This window comes from Ctenocephalides felis, unplaced genomic scaffold, assembly GCF_003426905.1.
Source record: "Ctenocephalides felis isolate EL2017-DRISC unplaced genomic scaffold, ASM342690v1 CF-g0.4_SCAFFOLD_00860, whole genome shotgun sequence".
In the NCBI taxonomy this organism is placed as follows: Eukaryota; Metazoa; Arthropoda; class Insecta; order Siphonaptera; family Pulicidae; genus Ctenocephalides; species Ctenocephalides felis.
In genome coordinates, this window is record NW_020537014.1 from 3,926 (window position 1) to 23,882 (window position 19,957).

Genomic DNA, 19,957 nt, shown 5'->3' on the forward strand with positions numbered 1-19,957 from the left:
GAATATTTTCAAAATGTATTGAAACAAAAAAACAAAACTCATTTTATAACGTCAAATTATGTATAAATAATAAAATTATTAGTTTAAATTCCTTTCGGTACAGTTTTCATTATAAATATGTTTCATCTCAGAAACAAATTCAAATTCTAAATCCAATCCAATAATGCTGAAAAATTCTTATGTCGGTATCTGTCAAAAACCAGCAAAGAGTCGAAGAAATGCAAAGAACTCAGGATGAAAGTTGCAAAAGGTAAAGATGGATGTCCCACCTGTGTGCCACCAAAGTGTCCTCCGCCAAAACCGCCGCCGTATGTCAAGGTACGATTGTTTTTATTTATTCTTAAATTTTCTTTGGATTCACGATACAGGATCATAAGATTAAATCGTATCATTTTTTGTAATAAAATATGTATTCATATATATCATGTATCAGACGGACACATTGCTTTGTGTAGAAGACACATTAAACATTTTTACAACAAAAAATTCCTATAATCTATTTAACAAGTATTATTTACATATCTACACACAGAACTTTAACTTCTTGAAGAAGTAGTTGCTTTTTGCGAGAAAATCCGACTCTCTTATTCTTTAAAATAATATAGCTTTTGGAAAAAACGTACATGTTTTAGCCAAAACTCTAAACCGATTTTAGAAATTCAAAAACTGTTTGAAAGATATTGGTTTGAGAATTGTGATGATTTGTTCTTGGTAAAATTAGCCGAGCTGTTTCTTCATACTATTTTTAAGAAACTGTTTTAGACGATAATGATTTTAGTCTATATTACGAAAAGTGGTTTCTATCAAAGTTTGAGAAATTGAGCGTGTTCTTGACGTGTGTCAAAATTTGACCCTTCGTCGACATAATCTCAAGAACTACTGAACTCATTTCAAAAATTTTAAAAGTCTACTACTGGTTAGTTTTTCGAGTCGATTATTCGGGCCGTTTCTTTGGTAAATTGTTTCTCGCAATATGATGCTCTACAGAAACTCAATTACTTATAAATCTCATTATTGATTAGTCCATTATATACTAATGTCCGGGCATTCAACAGCTTAGCTTAAGGACAAATGCCACTGACACCTTGTAGCCTTTTTAACTTCTCAATGGGTAAGTTATAGTAATCGCTATAATAGCTATTGATACAGATACGTGCTGATTAGTTTTTGGCTTAGGCAGGTCTAGCCGTTTCGAAGATAAGGGGCAAAAAATGCTACAAACGGTAAACCAGTTTTTAAGAGAACGGAGCGTCCTATTTCAATAATTCAAAAAACATTTTACTTGTATTGACGATAGAATTTTCATGACGGCGAATCTAGCGGTTTCGGAAATCTAGTAAAAAAAGTAAAAAAAATGCCATTTGGCGATTAAAAATTATCATTAGATATATGCTCATAAAATTATCAAATATTTTATAGAGATTTTAACAATAAGTATAAATTTTGTTTACATTCCTATGGGTTGCGTACCAATGTTTATCCGTTAGACGGGGACGCGGCGCTTACGCGCTTTGATATTTTGCCTCTATGCAGTTAAAGCAGTACGATTGCTTTAAAAAAAATTCAAAATTTCCAAAATATTTCAAAATAAAAAAAACATTTTTTTTCCAAGAAGTATTTTTTTTAATATTTTGTCAAAAATTTATAGTTTCTCAAAAATCTAATTTTTTCAAAGTAAAAGTTTTTTAAAAATGTTAATCTCATAAAAAAATGGTACGGGAAGTTCCAGTAATTTGCCTGCGCCCCACTAGTTTTTTAACTTCCCAAGTTATAGTAATCGCAAAAATCAAAATCAAATTTTTTTATATATCTGTTTTGAAGGTTTTTGAACATTTTGGCATACCTAGAAAAAAATGGATGTATTTGTGTGTGTGCTAATTTTCGTCGATGATTTCGGGAACACCGATCAACCGGTTTGAATAATTCAAAAATCACTCGATTCGTATTGATAAGGAGACGTGCTGATTAGTTTTTGGCAAAGGCAGGTCCAGCCGTTCCGAAGATACGGGGCAAAAAGTGCCAAAAACGGTAACTCAGTTTTTAAGAGAACGAAGCGTCCGATTTTAATAACTCGAAAAACATTTTCTTGCATCGACAAGATGAAAAACTGTTCAAATTTTTGGGAAGGCAGGTCCAGCGGTTTTGGACTCTCAATAAAAATAAGTTAAAAAATGTCATTTGGTGGTCAGAAATGTTTATTGGACATACGTATATTAAATTATCAGATATTTTATAGAGATTTTAATAATGTGTACACATTTTGTGTGAATTTTTTTGGGCTCCTACCAAGGTTTTTAATTACAGTACGACAACAATTTGCCTTAAGGCACGATGCAATGCACCCCATTAGCTTAAATTAAACGACAATGGACAATTATGTATATCGATAATATTTCACAATTATAAATACAGATAATATTATATGTATAAGTAAAAAATGACGATCTTTATCGTTAACAATTATCGTAACCGTCCCGAATTATCCCAACTACTACATATGATGAGTCTCAACAATGTTGCCATGTCCGAAGTTGCTTCCTATGCATGTTGTTCAGTATTTTGTTGGTCACAAGACCAAGTACCGCTAGGTGCCCTACCAGGCGAACAGACGCCATCCGTTCGGTACGGTGTTAGAAATGCCGCGAATGCGTGCAACAGTACAAAGCGCGAACAAATCGTCGACCGGTGTATTAGGAGAACAGGCCGTTTCTGACAATATGTCAGTCGAGTGCCGACCGCAGGGCAAGGTTACGGCTAAATCGCGCATCGGCCCCTGTTCTGTCCGGACACTTTATTGGAGTGGCTGAAATAAAATGCAGATTTCGAAGGTTTCGCATATCATAAATGTTCAATGTCGCAAGAGGAAGCCCGAAATGGGAGTGATTCATGAACCGTGTTGAAGTATAGTAAGTAATATTATAATATATGAATGTATATCATTTAACTTCTCGAAGGAGATGTTTGTTTTCGAAAATAATACGATTTGCTAATATAATGTTTTTATAATTTTAGCGTTTCGTCTTGAATCGAATAAGGTCAATTTTGGAAAATGTATGTGTGTGTATGGGACAAAAACGTCTGGACCGATTTCAAAAATTTAGAAACCATTCGATGTAACTCGATACGGACTAGCTTTTAACAGTTTTATGCGATAATCGGCCGAGCCGTTTCATATTTAATTTTTCGTCCACAAAACAACAATTTTCAATCAATTTTAAAAATTCAATAACTATTCGAAAGAAATTGACTTCTCGTTGATTAGTTTTTGGTAAAGATCGGATAAGGCTTTATTTATAATTGAATGTTAACATTTTTTTGACGATCTTGTGAAACTTTGTATAACGATAGAGTTTCTAGTCTGAAATATAATACTAAAATATTATAGGTCTACGATAAGCGGTTGAATTAAAAAAAAGTCATAAATGATTAGAATTTCGCCGTGAGCAAGCGATTCTAATAAAAATCTGTGCCATATGTACGTTCTTTGGTGTTTCGTAGATACTGATTACAGTTGGCGTCCACACTTAAATAAAATTGATTTTCAGAAATGAAATCGAAAATGAATGAAAACTCGAAATGAATGAAATTAAATGTGTTAAACAAATTTAATTTAAACCATTACCGACATTATAGTATGTTTGAAATTCATAAATTGAAAATCGCATTGATTTTTAGTAGAAGCAAAAAAATTATTTTTGACATAACCATTTGAACATTTTACCTAAATACCTGAATATCAACTTTTCATGATTAATTTGATTTTGTACACGTATTGGTAAGTTAGCAACTTGCGCCTTAAGCCAAAATACTTTAGATTTAAAAACATGTAGCGTTTTATTGAATAAGCTGAATTATAGTATATAGTTAAGATATATGAGTTTATTATCCAAGGGTATTATATATATATATTGTTAGCTTAATCATCCAAATATGTGTGGCAAAAAAAGAAAAAAATCAACAATTTCCCAAAAAAGACCACATTTCAATGGTGGCAAAATGCTACTTACAACTAGTTTTAATATTAGTTCAGTTAGAAATTATTTCAGAACGAGTGATGACTGATTATTCATGTCAAAGAAAATCTATTTCATAAATATGACCATTAACCAAGTTTTTTTGAACATTGTGTGTGGCAAGTTTTTTATACATTATTTTATTTTACTTTTATTATTTTGGTTCTTTTGGGTGCTTTCTTATCATTTTTTAATTGTACATCTAAAATTTTTAATTTCCAGATATTTTTTATATTATATTTAATATTATGTTTTACAGTTTTATCGACTGAACAAAGGTCGAAATAGAATTTGAAAACCTAAATTAACATTCAAAACACAAATCAAATTCTGAATCTAAATTATTCAATTTGCTACATGCAAATTTGCAAGAACAATTTGCAAACAATATCATATATAAAAATATATATAAAAAATATATCTCACTACAACTTACGATGCCACTTGAGAATTAAATCACAAGAACTATCACATTATTCGAAATAATGAGAAAATCAGCATCATCAGCAAAAAACATTACTAGAATCTAGTTGGAATCACTTTCGTCATCAACAGCAAGGATGTTCCCGCTTCACATCTACCAGGGCATCATGCGCTCTGCGTGGTTTTTTGAACTTCTCGTCACATCTTTAGATCTGTATTCGAACATTAGTTTACTAGATATGTTCCATCTTCAAAATTTATTCAATATTTTAATTGAATAGAGTTTTCAAGTAAAAAGTGGTAATAGCATCGACTCAAAAAACATCGTAAATCTAGAAGACTAACATCGTTGAATTAATGAGTCTCAATAATATCTCAATTCTTACTCCATAACTTTTATACTAGGAAAATATTGAAAAATTATAATATAGATAATATAAAAGATAATAATTTGTGGTGGAGATACAATCTTTTGCAATATTTAATCTCAAACTTAAGAAATACGATATAAAATATAATAAATATCTCCAGTGCATTGTCAGATTTCTGAATAAGGCTTTGGAAATAGACAATAAATAATTAATTCTCGATTAGCTTATCCTTGGCTCCGTGATTTAAGTTTAGTTATTTTCAAAGGCTCCAGGTTCTATTCCCGTCTCGGGCAGCGTGATAACAAGCAGTATTGATGTTAGATTTTACTTGAAAATATATATCTAAATAAAATTACAAGTAAAAGCATTTCGGGGCATTGCTAAATATGTCTGTAGAAATATATCTAATAAGAATCTTGCTTTCAAATAAAACCTGAGGCTTAGGACGAAGAATTAAGTAAAAATGTAAATTGTGTATAATTACTCAAAAATACAAGCCGGATAATTGCGTGTTCTTTAACATACAATTACATACTATATTGTGGAAATCTAGTCGTTATATGTTCTGTGTTTACGTGACCTGTCTGTTTGCCTAGTTGATTTGATCGCCTTCCAGTCGCCGGATAGTGGCCAACATGTTGTTATCGTACATAACAATTGCGAGTGTCGTGCTAGAAATTTGCACAAACAGAAACAACCGTTCTAGGGTACCAAGCGGCGTCAATCTTTCCTCCGCACCAGGGCAACATGTACACATTTTACTCGGATCTATAATGAAACATGCAGAATCTTTAAAAATTATTGACATTGGAATTTTATACGTTGTAATGATTAAAATTCGAATTTTTAATTAATATGCATAACATGCCTGTTACGGTTTTCTCAAACAAAAGTTGACTGAAGAAGAATATAAATTTAAAAAGGTAAAGAAATATATAAAAATTGAAATAAATGGATTAGTCCTTGCATGATTGAATAATTGAATAATTTATTGAACACTATCGAAATGTAGATATAATATGATTATATCATTCTTTGCCAAATATTTACATTTTTAATTTAGTAATCATGCGACTTATTTGATAATTTCCCGTAGGGTAAGTTATAGTAATCGTCAAAATATTGAGAATGAGTTTTTTTGCATACCTTTGCGTTTCGAAGATTCTAAACGTTATGGCATATGCCAGAGAAAATTGATGTATTAGTGCGAATGTAGTATGTGTGTATGTATGCAGGGCCGGTCCTGTCTTGCATGCAATGCATGCAAAAAATGCGGGCGCAAGCCTTAGGGGGCGCCAAAACGAGTTTTGGAAATTTAATTTATAATATATTATTTATGTTTCTAATTATTTATATAAAATCTAGAATACTCAATAAATTAAAATAAACAATGTAACTCAACTCGGGATACGGAGACACAAAAAGCATATTTATTTTGCAATGTAATATCAGTAGAAACAATTAACCGATTAATAACTCTGCAAATTAATAAATGACAGCTTTGTTTATTGCTTAATCTACTTATTCAATTTTTTTTTGTTTGAAGTTTTTTGTTTTGTAAATTATCCAGTGTTCAATTCCATAAGCGCAAACCTGCGAGAGGTTAAATTAATTATTGGGCATTATTGACGAAAAATTGCAAGCTAATTTAGTTTAAACAAAATATAATCGGAAAAATGAAATATGGGGAGTCAGTGCTTAGAAAATGGCAAGTTTATTCCGAAAAATTGAATTGTTACTTTTGTTTTTGTTGCAAATGTTTTGCATCTGATAAACTTTGAATGTTGAAGATATGCGTGGTTAGGGTTATGGATATGGAACAAATATGAAAAATGAAAGCAAAACTTACTTTAGAATGAAAATCTTAAGATTTTTGTTATACCTAGTGGTGTCCATACTCTAAATTTAATAATAATTAACTATGCAGAAATATTACATATCACATATAATTAGTTTTTTCCAATATAGTTCAAGAAATGTGTAATTTCTGGTCACTTTTTACTGATTTTTGAACAATACTTCTAAAATACGTTGAAAATTTAACTTTAAAACCCGATACTCTGAATATGTCGCGAAAGCAAGGATAAATACAATTCGGCTCTTACGATATAAATAAGGAGAAGTTTACGACGCAATTTTGGATATTGTAAATAATGAAAAATTAAATTAAATTAAAATTTGAAAAATCCAACATGAAATATGAGTATTTTGATTGAAATTGAAAAGCTAATTTTTTTAGCTCTCTTGGCATGAGTTGCTCAATAGAATAAATTGCATAATAAATAAGTAAAATGTTTCAAAACCCAAATATTATTATAACACATACATTAAAAATAATTGATAATTAAAAAATATTTGATTATAATCAACCCGCGAATTTCCTCGATTTTTTAAATAAATTTAAAATCAATGTATTTTATACGCTTTTAGATTATATTTAATTTTTTATGTACTAAATTCAGAATAATTAAAAATATTTTTTTTAAAATATGTAAATATTTATATAATTTACATGACAAACTGTTAAAACAGTTAAAATTTAAAGAGGGGGGGGCGCTAGAAAAAAAGTTGCATGTGGGCGCTAAGGACCCCAGGACCGGCCCTGTATGTATGGATTCAATATTTCGTCATATCATTTTTTGCCAATTAATCGCATTTTTAGTTTAGTAATCATGCGACTTATTAACTTCCCTAAGGTTAGTTATAGTAATCGCAAAAAAATCAAGAATGAAATTTTTCATATATGTTTACATTTCTAAACATTTTGGCTTACCTTAGAAAAAATATATGTATGTTTGTGCGCGTGTGTGCGAATACAAATTTTCGTCGACTATTTCGGGAACGCAGATCAGCCGATTTGAATGATTCTTATCGATATGATTCATTCCTATTGATAAGGAGATTAGTTTTTGACAAATGCGGGTCCAGCGGTTTCAACTTTTCAAATTAATTAATTAATCACTTTTTGTTGATTATTGATAATTTTTATTCCTCGAACGTATAATTATATGATACGGGAAGTTTCAGCAATTTGCCTTAAGGCACAATGTGACACAAAATTCATTCCTACAAAGGGGATGACAAATTTTTAGAAAAATACTCTAGTATTATTTTAATATAGTATTGCCAGATTACGCTATGTTCATTATTAAAAAATAAATTTTGTAAAGATTATAAATGATCTTGAACGAAATAAACGATTTGTAAATATTAGTCGCTCCATTCGATAACTGTGCATGGTGCTCTGGTAGCTCGTCAGAAATGATTTCAGCACTATGCAAAATAATTAAAAGCAGATTTTATTAAATCCCATCTGATTTTGAATTTACATGAACTTGATCCATGTTGGAAAAGGTCATTTTAAATAAAATTTTCAATAAAATAATTCATATTATAAAACATTTAATTATAATATGATTTTAAGACTCATTAGTATAGCATATTTAAAAATTATAATTAAAATAATATTAATTTAAAATAATTAAAAAATATTGCGTATATTATGTAACCTGGTCAAATACAATTTATTTTAGTTTTAATCTTATTTCCATAATCAATTGTAATATTATAAATAACAAATAAGTGTAAACTCAAATGCTGTTTTCAAATAAAATTAAACTATTAAATATTTTAAGATTTTTAAGAATTTGATTTAATTTCAAATTAATTAAAATATCCCGAGACCGACTGTGACAACTGCTCGATTTTACCTTTCTGAATTACCAGGGCATCAGCAAGAATTTGAACAAAATCCGTGTCTTGTCTCCTTGTATTTCCGTACGGTTCAATCGAGCTATGGAATTGGTTATTCAGCACATCAGCGTTCGATTGGAATCAATAACTAATTAAGCAGAGAAAACTAAATTTGTTACGCGAAAAATTCTTTTAATAGTTGGAAAATGAGGAAATGTAAAATGTTCACAATATAACTATGAATATACATATGTACTTTAATAATATGATTCCATTTGTTTCTGAGTAGAATTTTCGCAAAACGTTGATCGTGAACTACATTGTGTATCCGATGTATAATTATTTTGCACATGGTCATCTTAGGGTAGGTCAGTATAAACAAGGGACTAACACTATCCGTTTCAATAGAAGGTACCGGCGGAATAGGGGAACAGACGCTATTCTCACAATACAAGCGAGGCTACGCACGACCGCGATGCTCCATAGACTTGTGTGTGAATATTTGAGCGTTGCTTGTTTGTTGAAAATTCGAATAATCCGACTAGTGTGGTATGACATCGTGCCTTAAGGCAAATTGCTGGAATTTTCCGTTACATAATTAAATATTCGAAGAATATTAAATGTTTTCAAATGCATTATCATAGATGATATTTTATATATGTGTAAGCTTGAGCCATTTTTTGCATATTTTGCTCCGTATCTCCGAAACGGCCGGACCCGTCTTTGCCAAAAACTATTTATCACATCTCCCCATCATTACGAACTAAATGTTTGTTTAATAATTCAAATCGACGGGCTTATTCTCTCAAAAACTTAATTTAGATTTTCTGCACTTCTTGCTCCGTATCTCCGAAACGGCTAGACCTGTCTTGCCAACAACTAATAAGCACTTCTCCCCTTCAGTAGGAATCGAATGTTTTTTGAATATTTCGAATCGGTTGAACCGTGCACCCGCAATCGTGGACGAAAAATTGTATCCGCACAAAACGCCCACACAACCATTATTTCTAATAAAGTATTCCAAAATTATCAAAATTATCAGAAATCTCTGAAATGTAATTAGACGATTACAATAACTTACCTACCGCAATTTAAAAATGTTAATGAAAATCATTTGTGATAAAATTAAATTATATACAGATATCCTTATTATAGTATTTAATGTACCAAGAATTTATTACAAATATATAATCTCTACGAGTGTTAGATTTTGTAATTTATTATTTGTATTCAAATTAATCGCAAAACACAGGATTAAAAATTGTGAAAAGAGGAAATTCGGGAAATTAAAAAGAAAAGAAAGCCGAGACACAGGCAATGTTTTGAAATGAAAATAATTACAGAGGAAAAAAATATTTACAAAGTGATCATGCAATATATATGTCGAATTTTGGCCATTATGAGAAATGTGTTAAAGTTAAGTCGCAAAGTTAGCTTTTTCTTTTATAAGAGTAATTGCATTAACCAATTAAAGGCAATCACATTATGTACTAAATTTTTACAATAATCTCAAACATGTTCGTTGTCAAGTCAATTTTCACTTCTTTTCAGGGCTTAGATTATTCAATGGTTGTTTAACCAATATCTAATATCTAAATAAAATGCGTTGTAAATATATATTAGTTGTTGGTGTATCAAGCTATACATTGAGATATGCAATAACTGTTATGATAAACTTCTTTATATTAGATATCACAAGAATTTAAATGTAATAATTGCGTACTTTAAACTTAATGTGTCTTTAAACATATACGATAGTATCGTAATTCGTTGGAGCTACCTTGCTCCATATTACATTTCAGCTAAATGCTGCATGGTGCCCTAATATTTTGCCAGAGTGTGTGCAAAAGTTGCGCATAAGCACGATGTCGGTAAATGGCATCAAGTAATCAAAATCATACAAAAATTGTAAGATTAAAGTTTTTGCGTTCATGTGCGAATTAAACATTTTAATTTTCTTATGATTCCTTTGGTTTTTATTTCAGAAGTATATCCGAATAGATATATTAGAAATCTTTTCGTTCAGGAAAACGTAGGTTTTGCAGAAAATCGCACATAACACGAAGGCAGATATCATAACATTATATACATATATTTACTACTTAAATTAAAAGTTTATTGAAAAAACCGTAATTCTACTTTAAAATGTAGTTGTTTTGAAAATCCGTAACGGACAAACTGATTATTACTAGGGAGCTGCTAAACAATACTGGTGATGATTGCACAAGAAAGAAAATTCTGGCTTAACAGTAAGACAAAATACGAAATAGAAAGGTAAAAAAGAAAATTCAGCATAAGAATTTCTTGTTTAAAGCATTATATTTTGTTATATCCATAAACTTCGTATAAAAGATAATAAAGTGTCGTGTTAGATATTTCCGACAATAAAAGTCATTATAAATCATTTTGGTGTTTATAGCTATTGTTTTCAACCTATTTTCATGCCGTCCTGGTGGTGTCGCCCACTTTTTTGTGTGATTTGCTTTATGATTAATCCCTCGTATTTAATGACAGTATTTCATATCCACATAGACAAATGCTCAAATACCATTTAATTTACTTTCCTCCCAGCTCTCTGGTAAATTAACAGAATTATTGCTGATCAAAAATACTAAATGGGCATAGTAATGTTAACTGCTCTTCTGTTCTCATCATATATTTAACATCCATTTATTAGTTGCTTGTATCGTCAAATAATTAAGGTTATTGATAAAATAACTCTTGTTTTAAAAATAATAACAAAAATTTTCTTACTAGGTCACTGTGACTGGGGCAGCAAGTGGTTGCGGCCGATATTGCGCCTTGATGCTAAAGCAATGTCCATTGATTGACGAGTTGGCGTTACACGACGACAAGGGTTGCGGTCTTCCAGCAGTAGCACTTGATCTCAGCCACATCGACACCAGAACGACCATCACTGCCTACGAGGGACCCGCTAAGCTTAAAGCTGCAGTAAAGGTAACAATTCATATACTAAATTTTTATAATTCGGTACTGTTTGGTCCATTATTAGAATATTAAGACCTTAATGCAAAATTTACTTAATTCAATTCTTTACTTTAAAGAGTGAGAAGATGGAGAAAAGATAGTAAATTCATAGAATTAGAAACTCTTATTGCAATTACTAATAACTGAATTTATCGTCCACTTTTTAGAAGGCGGACATTGTAGCTACATGCAGCGGTCTTCCACCTAACTCACATTTAACCGACATACAGCTATTCGAATTAAATGCATCAGTTGTTCATAAAATTGCATTGCATTGCGCTGAAGTCTGCCCGAGAGCTATGTTCTGTGTCATCACATCTCCAGTGACATGTCTTGTACCAATGGTCAGCGAGGTGGGAAGGATCAATAAGTATTTATATAATTATTTCAAGATCTGAATTATTATTTGTTTTTTTTTATTTAGGTATACAAAAAGCATTGCGTCTATGATCCACGTCGCATATTTGGTGTCACCTCTGTAAGTTCTATGCGGGCCAATACTCTTGTAAGCATGGTGACAGGGGCGAAACCTAGTGAAGTTAGCATACCACTGTATGGGGGATATGGAAGAACACTCACCGTTCCTGTTCTCAGCAGCGATCAAAGCTGCTGCAGGTTTCCTCCGGTAACTAACTGAATCAAGCACATGATACAAAAAAATAAAATACTGATGAAGTCCACAATATCTATCCGACCAGTTGTGAACTATTAATTGGTTGTGGAAAAAAATTCAATTGGCTGTATTTATGAATTCTCAATTCTCATAGGGTCAAGTGGATTGCTTAACAAAACTAATCCGTGATGCAGATGACACAATTTGTAATATGAAAAATTTCAAAGGCGCTGCAGATCTTTCTCAAGGGTTTGCTGCTGCCAGATTTATCGTAAACATCGTAAAAGGTAAGTTATTGTTGTCAGTAAGAACAACCCTTTTCCAGTATATGAAAATTCAAATTCAACAATGCATGTTTTGAATCAAAATGACGATTTTTGCAATGCAGGCATTCGAGTGGGGCCTACGTGCGTAGATGGAGCATTTGTTAGACAAACTATTCCGGATATAGCGAAGATTGCTCCGTACCTTAACACACAAGTCGATGTTGATTGCAAGGTAAGCATAGTAAACATTTATACATTTGATGCTGATTTTTTAGTTTTTTTTTGTATTGATTATGTTCAGATTTTACATATGATTTAGTTCTTTAGTTATATAAATTCAAAGTAAGTTGAGATATGCATTTATTTCTTTACTTCGAAGATTGAGATTGAGACTTGAGATCATCTTACTTAATTCCTGCAAATTTTATTATTCTAAAGTGGAGCGTTAAATTGTGATTTAAAACATTTTTATTGCGATTGGCGTAATTTTTATTGTGATTTTCTTATATGTGATAGAATTATTTGAATTGTTTCCAAAAGACAAAGTTGCTATGAAATTCGACAGTATGACATTTAATTCGATAGTAAAGAATCCTTTGTCCATAAGATACTCATACTAAAAATCAGATTGTCAAATTTTGATTTTGCCTTTTAATATTTTCAATGACTCATATTAAACAATTGTTCAGAGTATTTCTATCTTATCTAAAGATAAATTGCTACTGACATATAGTTATGAATAAATGGGATCTTTTAGGGAGTTGTCGAATACGCCCCTCCGACCCTATCTCAGCAGGAACAAAAAATGATCGATGAGTCAAGAGCTGAATTATTATATCTCATAAAAACGGGTGAGAGTTACGTAACATGTGAACATGTTAGTATGAGACGCATCAAACGCATGGTGGAAAAGCAAAGTGAAGCTGATGTCTCACAAGTTCTACCATTTAAAGAACAACAGCAAGCTAAGCAATAAATTTTAATATTTTAAGCACATATTTGGAAACAGTAATTTTTTAATAATTTTGAAAATATACATCTTATTTCAATAAATACTTACTAGATCATACGTGTTTTACCCTTACTATATTACGGGGCCTGACTTGCTGAGCAGGTTGATATCCAAAATGTTTTCTCACAAATGGTATATTACAGGAGAAAATTCATGGTAATTATAGCCATGTGAATTAAGATCAGAGTTTTGTGTAAGATATTTTCGACCTTTACATAGATACACATTGGCCTCAATAATGAGTGTTTTATATATGTATCTCAAATTTCCATTGTCTGAAAAGTTTATCATGTATGAATATATGTTATTCATTAATTTTTGGTTTTCGTAGCAATAAACGTGACCTTAGAAAAAATTGATGTATGTGTGTGTATATGTGTATGTGTGTGTGCGCGTGTGTGTATGTGTGTGTGTGCGGATACAAATATACAAATTTTTGTCGACGATTTTGGGAACACCGATCAACCGATTTGAATAATTCAAAAAACATTCGAATCGTATTGATAAGGAGACGTGCTAATTAGTTTTTGGCAAAGGTGGTCTAGCCGTTCCAAAGATACGGAGCAAAAAGTGCAAAAATTTGGTAACTTCGTTAAATTTTTGGAAAGGCAGGCCTAGCTGTTTCGAAGATCTATCAAAAAAAGTAAAGAAAAAGCCATTTGGCGGTCGAAAATGATCATTAGACTTATGCACATCAAATTATCAGATATTTTATGGAAATTTAAAAATGCGTATCAATTTTGTAGACATTTCTATGGGCTCCGTAACATCGGCGACGCTTACGCGTTTCGATATTTTGTCTCTATGCTTTGTTTTTTCAAAGCAAAGCGATTGCTTTGAAAATAGTTCAAAATTTCCAAAATATACCAAAAGAAAAAAAAAATTTTTTTCCCAAAAGTTTTTTTTCCAAAAATTCAATTTCTTTCAAAATTTAAAATTTCTCAAAAATTTATTTGTTCAAAGTTAAAAAAAAATTTTTTTTGGTACGGGAAGTACCAGCAATTTGCCTTGGCACGATGCCATAATTAGATTGTAAGAAACTTTGGGAGGGCTCAACTATGGCTAGAGAGGACATTTACTCTTCTTTTCTATGAGTGGTGGCATGCTAAAATAAAGTACCAAAAGGTTGGAAACCACTGTAGATACATAATATACTAAATATTATCTAGCATGGACATTATCTGAATATATACGAAAAGATAAATATTTCGTAATCGTAAGTAAACACGCTGCTGCTAACTTTTTTAAATTAACTAATAAAAGCAAATAAAAAATGTTTCGCAGTATGTTTTGCCATTACTCGCCATGAGCGCCTAAAGCGTATCAAGTGACAGACCTTATAGAGTAAAATCTTCTGAGTAAAATTATTATATTGTCTAAGAAGTAGGGTCAACTGCTAACTAAATGATTAATACTTTTTTATGTTATGTCCCAGATAACATAATAATACATAAAATATAAAAACAACAAACAAACAAATATGAAAATAAAATTTATAATAAACCAAAAGCATAGATAAAATAAGAGTATGTATAAGCTATGTGTCATGTCTAGGATTGTGTTTTAACTAGTCTATGGAAGCGCATTCGTTTGACATTTTGACAGTTGCGTTTTCAGATCTTTAATGCAAGATGTTTGTTTGTTGAATTTTAATTCGAGATTGTAGAAAATGGTTTTAAGCTAATAAACTTATACAAAATACATTTTAATATGGCGTCTTCAGTAAATATTTCTATCGAAGCGCCAATTGAGAATCAAATTCAAGAAATTACCTTCGATGGACAAGAAATTTACCAACCGTTAGTAAATTTTATACATCAGTATTAGCTCTTAATCTATATTTCTAATATTTTTTTATTGTTTAGTCCTCTTTCATTATCGGAGAATCTTGCTCGTTTCGCCCAACGAATAGATTTTAGTAAACAACCTGACAATGATGTTCCAATCAAAAAGGAAAATACTGATACTGACAGCAAAACTGGTATCAAAGAAGAAGACGTAAAAGATCCAGCTCATTTTCAATCGAGTCTTTGGCCATGGGACTCAGTTAGAAATAAATTAAGAGAAGCACTTACAGAAGTTTGTGTCTTGGCAGATGTTCTTGCGATTGCTAAGGGCAATAAATACATGGTCAGTTTGTACTTGACTTTTTTGAAATAATGTTTTAAAATCATCGGTCATGGTAAACAAATTGAAGTCCAATTCTGATAAAGAATAGTATCTAAATGTTACTTGAATTCTAACAAAACTGTAGTAACATGATCGTCTAAGCAATGTATCATAATGGTCATTTGCCATTCATTTTAAAATTTCATTTTATTGAAAATATAATAATTAACTTTATTGCAATGTCTTCAATGCAACTGTTTTACTTATTTATAACTATATTGATTAATTTCCAAATAATTATCTTTGTGTATGTTTAAATTTATGTTTATTTATCTGAATCTTTATTAAATACATATATCTTATTATCGAAAGGTTTTGGATCCAGTGCCACAAGAACCAGCTGATGTTAAACCAATGGTCAGTGTTTATGCTCGTAAAAAAGCATTGGTTGGGGCTGGAACAGTTTTACTTACAGGAGTTGAACGACTAAGAACATGTCATAGTGAAGTGCAAAGAAATTCCAGAAACACACCTGACTTTCATATTGAATTATTAAGGTTTGTTATCCAGATTTGCAGATTGCTTTTTATAATGTCTTATTTTTATAACATATACTACTAATTTGCTAACAAAGGTTTGCTCAGCAAAAAACTAATTGTTATTTTATTTTGGTCACAACATATTTTAAGAAAAAGAACTCCAAATGATTCAATCCATTTAAAACTTAAATTGAAAAGAAATAATGTAACAAGATCACATTTTATTTTGAATTGTTTCTATGCAATTCTTAGAGATAAGTTTACTAAAACTTCTTTTATATCAAAATCTTAATAATTAGAATAGATAACTAAACAATAATCATGTTTTTGTTCAGTATCTTTGAAAATATTAATAGTAAATGCTTAACTATTTTATTTAAACCTTGAGAATAAAAGTTGGAAGGTTTTATGTTATTTGAAATTTAAAAAAATGTATTTTACTGATTATAGGCTGCGCCAGAATTGGCGTTTAAAAAAGGTTTCAAATTCTATAATTGGAGACTTGAGCTATAGAACTGCAGGATCAAAATATACCCAAACTGGTATGTTTGAGGTAACCAAAGCAGAGGAAGAGCCTGCCAATAATACGAACAGCCCTGATACCGCCTCAAGTGGCAGTAGTAAAAATAATTCTGCATTAAGAGTCACCGTCCCTAGTGAGCTACAAGGTGTTGCTTATATAGAAGTTTTATGTCAAAAAGGTAAATTCACAAAATATGTGTATTAAAAAGTTCACATTTGATAGATAATGTTTATATCACATCAAAATGTTTTAATTTTGGCATGTAATGGTGATCAGTACTACTTTAAATATTATTTGCAAAAATATTTTGTAAATATTAAATATATATGAAATAAATATTTAATCGTAATGCAAATAATAAAATTCTTTAAAACAGAATCCAGAAAAATCAAAATATCTACATAAAAATATAATATCATTCAGTGCCTTACTCAAAGTAGGCAAAATGAACAGGAATAGAATTAAAAAAATTAAAAATAAATTTGTCACAATTTTAATCATAAAGTAATGTGAGTTTGCTGTAAAATGTTGTTTTTTGTTTTTGTTTTTTTTTAACTCTTACTATGAAACATATGTGGTGTAATAACATGTATGTATTTTTTCACTCAAAGAATTGGCTGTGATTCTTACTAAAATATATATATTTCTAATTTAAAATTGCACTTTGCTCTTTGATTGATCTTTAAAATAAAGTATGTTCTTTAACTCATAAAATCTATGTAACACATCTGTGTATAAAGAAACAAACAGATCAATCTAACTATTTTTATAGATCAAGAAGATTTATGCTCGGCAACCATAAGTCTCCTGAACCCTGGTCCAGTAGCCACACAGCCCGACTTGCATTGGCAACAGCGATTAGAAGCTGCTCAAAATGTATTGTTTTGTAAAGAGCTCTTTAGTCAATTAGCTCGGGAAGCTGTGCAATTGAGGGCACCAGTTCCTCACATGGTAGTCGGAAATCAAATTATGGCAACTGTAAGAATATACCTAAGAAACTAAGAATTATTTATCATTTTTAATCATGTTTTTATTTATTTTAGGTTCTTCCTGGAATTCAACTTATTATTGGTCTATGCCATTCAACAGGAGGGGGAACAGGTTCTGGAAATCCAGCACAGCAAAAGACTGAACATGATCATGTATTAGAACATTCATTACATCAATTATTGAGGGAAGTACATCATAAAAATACACATCATCCATTTCCTCATCCAAGCAGTGGACCATTAGGGCCAAGCAGGAAAAGAAGTTTAGCAGGACCTACAGCAGCAGACAGGTTTTGATTAAATTTGATATGCTGTTTAATTTTTACCAAACCTTCTATTAGATAAAAAATACTAACATTTTTGCAGATATGAACTTCTAGAAATGACAAAAAGTCAGACCTTATTAGAACAAATTATTCAACAAGCACAACACTTTTTATGAGAATGCGTACAGAATATGTTTTGGATACAATAGCTAAGGAAGTCAAAGATCCATTAATAGTTTCTCATTGGAATGCTTTGAATAGCCCAACACAAAGTTGTGTCAAGATTAATATTATGACTCATGGGTATGTAAACTTTGTTTTTAATTAAAAGATTTAATATTAACATGCTCTTCTACCCCAAAAATTGTAAAAAGAACTATTTCTAGAATTTGTATATCATTTTATTAATACAATACTTTTTTCTCTTTTTATTTTTTTTTCTCTCATTATCATATGCTACATATTTTATTCATTAATCTTCTAGTAAATTGATTGTATGACTTTACATGTTACATTTGAGAGTAAACCAGATATAATTAAAAAAAAGGCTAAAGTTGAAGTAGCAAGAGTGAAGGTATACTTAGTTTGTAGATAAGTTAACTATATTATATAGATAAGTAAACTTTGAGAATAAATTAAAGCTGAAGTTAAACAAATTTATAAAGTTGAAGTAACAAGAAGTATCTTTAAATAAATATCCCCAAGCTTGTCTACAAAATTTTGAAAATGTGTTTGAGATATTACTAAATTAAAAAGAAAGTAAAAAAAATTAATAAAGAGAGAATTTAAAAAAAATTAATAATTATTCAAATGGTCACATTACATTTATAGGTATGATACTGTGTGCCGAACTTCACTTGTGGTTCATGTTGGAGAAAAATCACTAAAATGTATATGCAGAGATGGAAGAGTAATGCATATGTCATATGAACCGCAAGAATTGAGAGATCTCATTTTCTGCCAAATATATCAACACCAAATATTAGCACTTCAAGCTGTAGCCAGATGTATGGGCTGGCAGCATTTGGCAACAAGCAGTCATTTAGGAATTGGACCAGTAGAGCCTTTAGGAAATGCTGCCAGCTGCATTCTAGCATCGCCTATGGGAGATCGTGCTATAGCAGTTAGATGTGAACCGCAAAATGGAATGCAAGTTTATATATCTCAAAGTCCAAGAAAAGACTTTTTCCCAGGTCAACTGGTTCAGGAAAGAAAGTGGGAAAATCTTGGCAGTCAATATAAAGAGGTAATTGAAGTCAGTTGTAGTACTTACACAAAAGAAAATCTGCTACATTGATATATAATTTAAATAGAGAATATTATCTATTATTTAATTAGCCGGTAATCTTGTGCTCTGAGAGTTAACTGTTTATAATTGTTTTCAGGTTCGAATTGAAAAAATGGAAGGTAAAAACTTTTTAAATAAAATGGAGTTGCTAATGGCAAGTTTAACTAGCTCCTCCTAAACAATATAGAAATTAAATAATCTACATTTATTGTATTCAATATACAATATCTTTTATATAACAAGTCTCTTTTGTTCTTTATTCACTGCATTATTACACAGTTTGTGAAAGTATGCAGTTGCTTTGTGGTAAGTACTTAGTACGCTTTTAGTTATATATTTAAATTCATTAAGACAAAATATGTATATATGGTGGTATGAAATATTGTATATATCTGAATGATTGTCTAAAAATAATGAATAATTAATCGAAGTAAATAATACTAAATCTATGAACATTATGTATGAAAGGATCAAATCTACCATGTTGTATTTCTTCTGTAATATACCATTTTCCCTGATTTTTTCTATGCATAAGCAACAGTTGAGTTCGATTATTATGAATTAATAGCTGTAGTCTAGAATCTGAAAATATCAATCAATTTAAAAGAAAGATACAGATTTTGTTAGATGATGAAAATAAAGCTTGTTCAAAAGGTTTGCCATTTGATTAATTCAAAATCTAGTGAGCTAGATGAAAGAAATTGATTAATCCATAAAACTGCTTTTTGGTTGAAAAAAAATTGCTGGGTAAAAAATATTTTATATATATCTATATAATTGTACACAAAATGCTAAAATATCTTTGATTGAGCTTCATATATGGCTTATGAGTGTGTAAGATTAAACAATTTATGTTTGATAATA

General features: G+C 30.5%; 1 protein-coding gene and 1 pseudogene across 1 annotated transcript; both read left to right on the forward strand.

The window, feature by feature from the left end:
* The first annotated feature begins 234 nt into the window (after window positions 1–234).
* On the forward strand, window positions 235–13,354 carry LOC113365301 (malate dehydrogenase, mitochondrial-like). The gene is made up of 7 exons (XM_026606890.1): window positions 235–318; window positions 11,258–11,458; window positions 11,656–11,841; window positions 11,913–12,113; window positions 12,256–12,388; window positions 12,490–12,599; window positions 13,125–13,354. The coding sequence occupies exons 1-7, from the start codon at window positions 235–237 to the stop codon at window positions 13,341–13,343; spliced, it is 1,134 nt and encodes a 377-aa protein (XP_026462675.1). The 3' UTR covers window positions 13,344–13,354.
* Window positions 13,355–14,999: 1,645 nt separating this feature from the next.
* Window positions 15,000–19,271, forward strand: LOC113365300 (annotated as a pseudogene).
* Window positions 19,272–19,957: the final 686 nt, after the last annotated feature.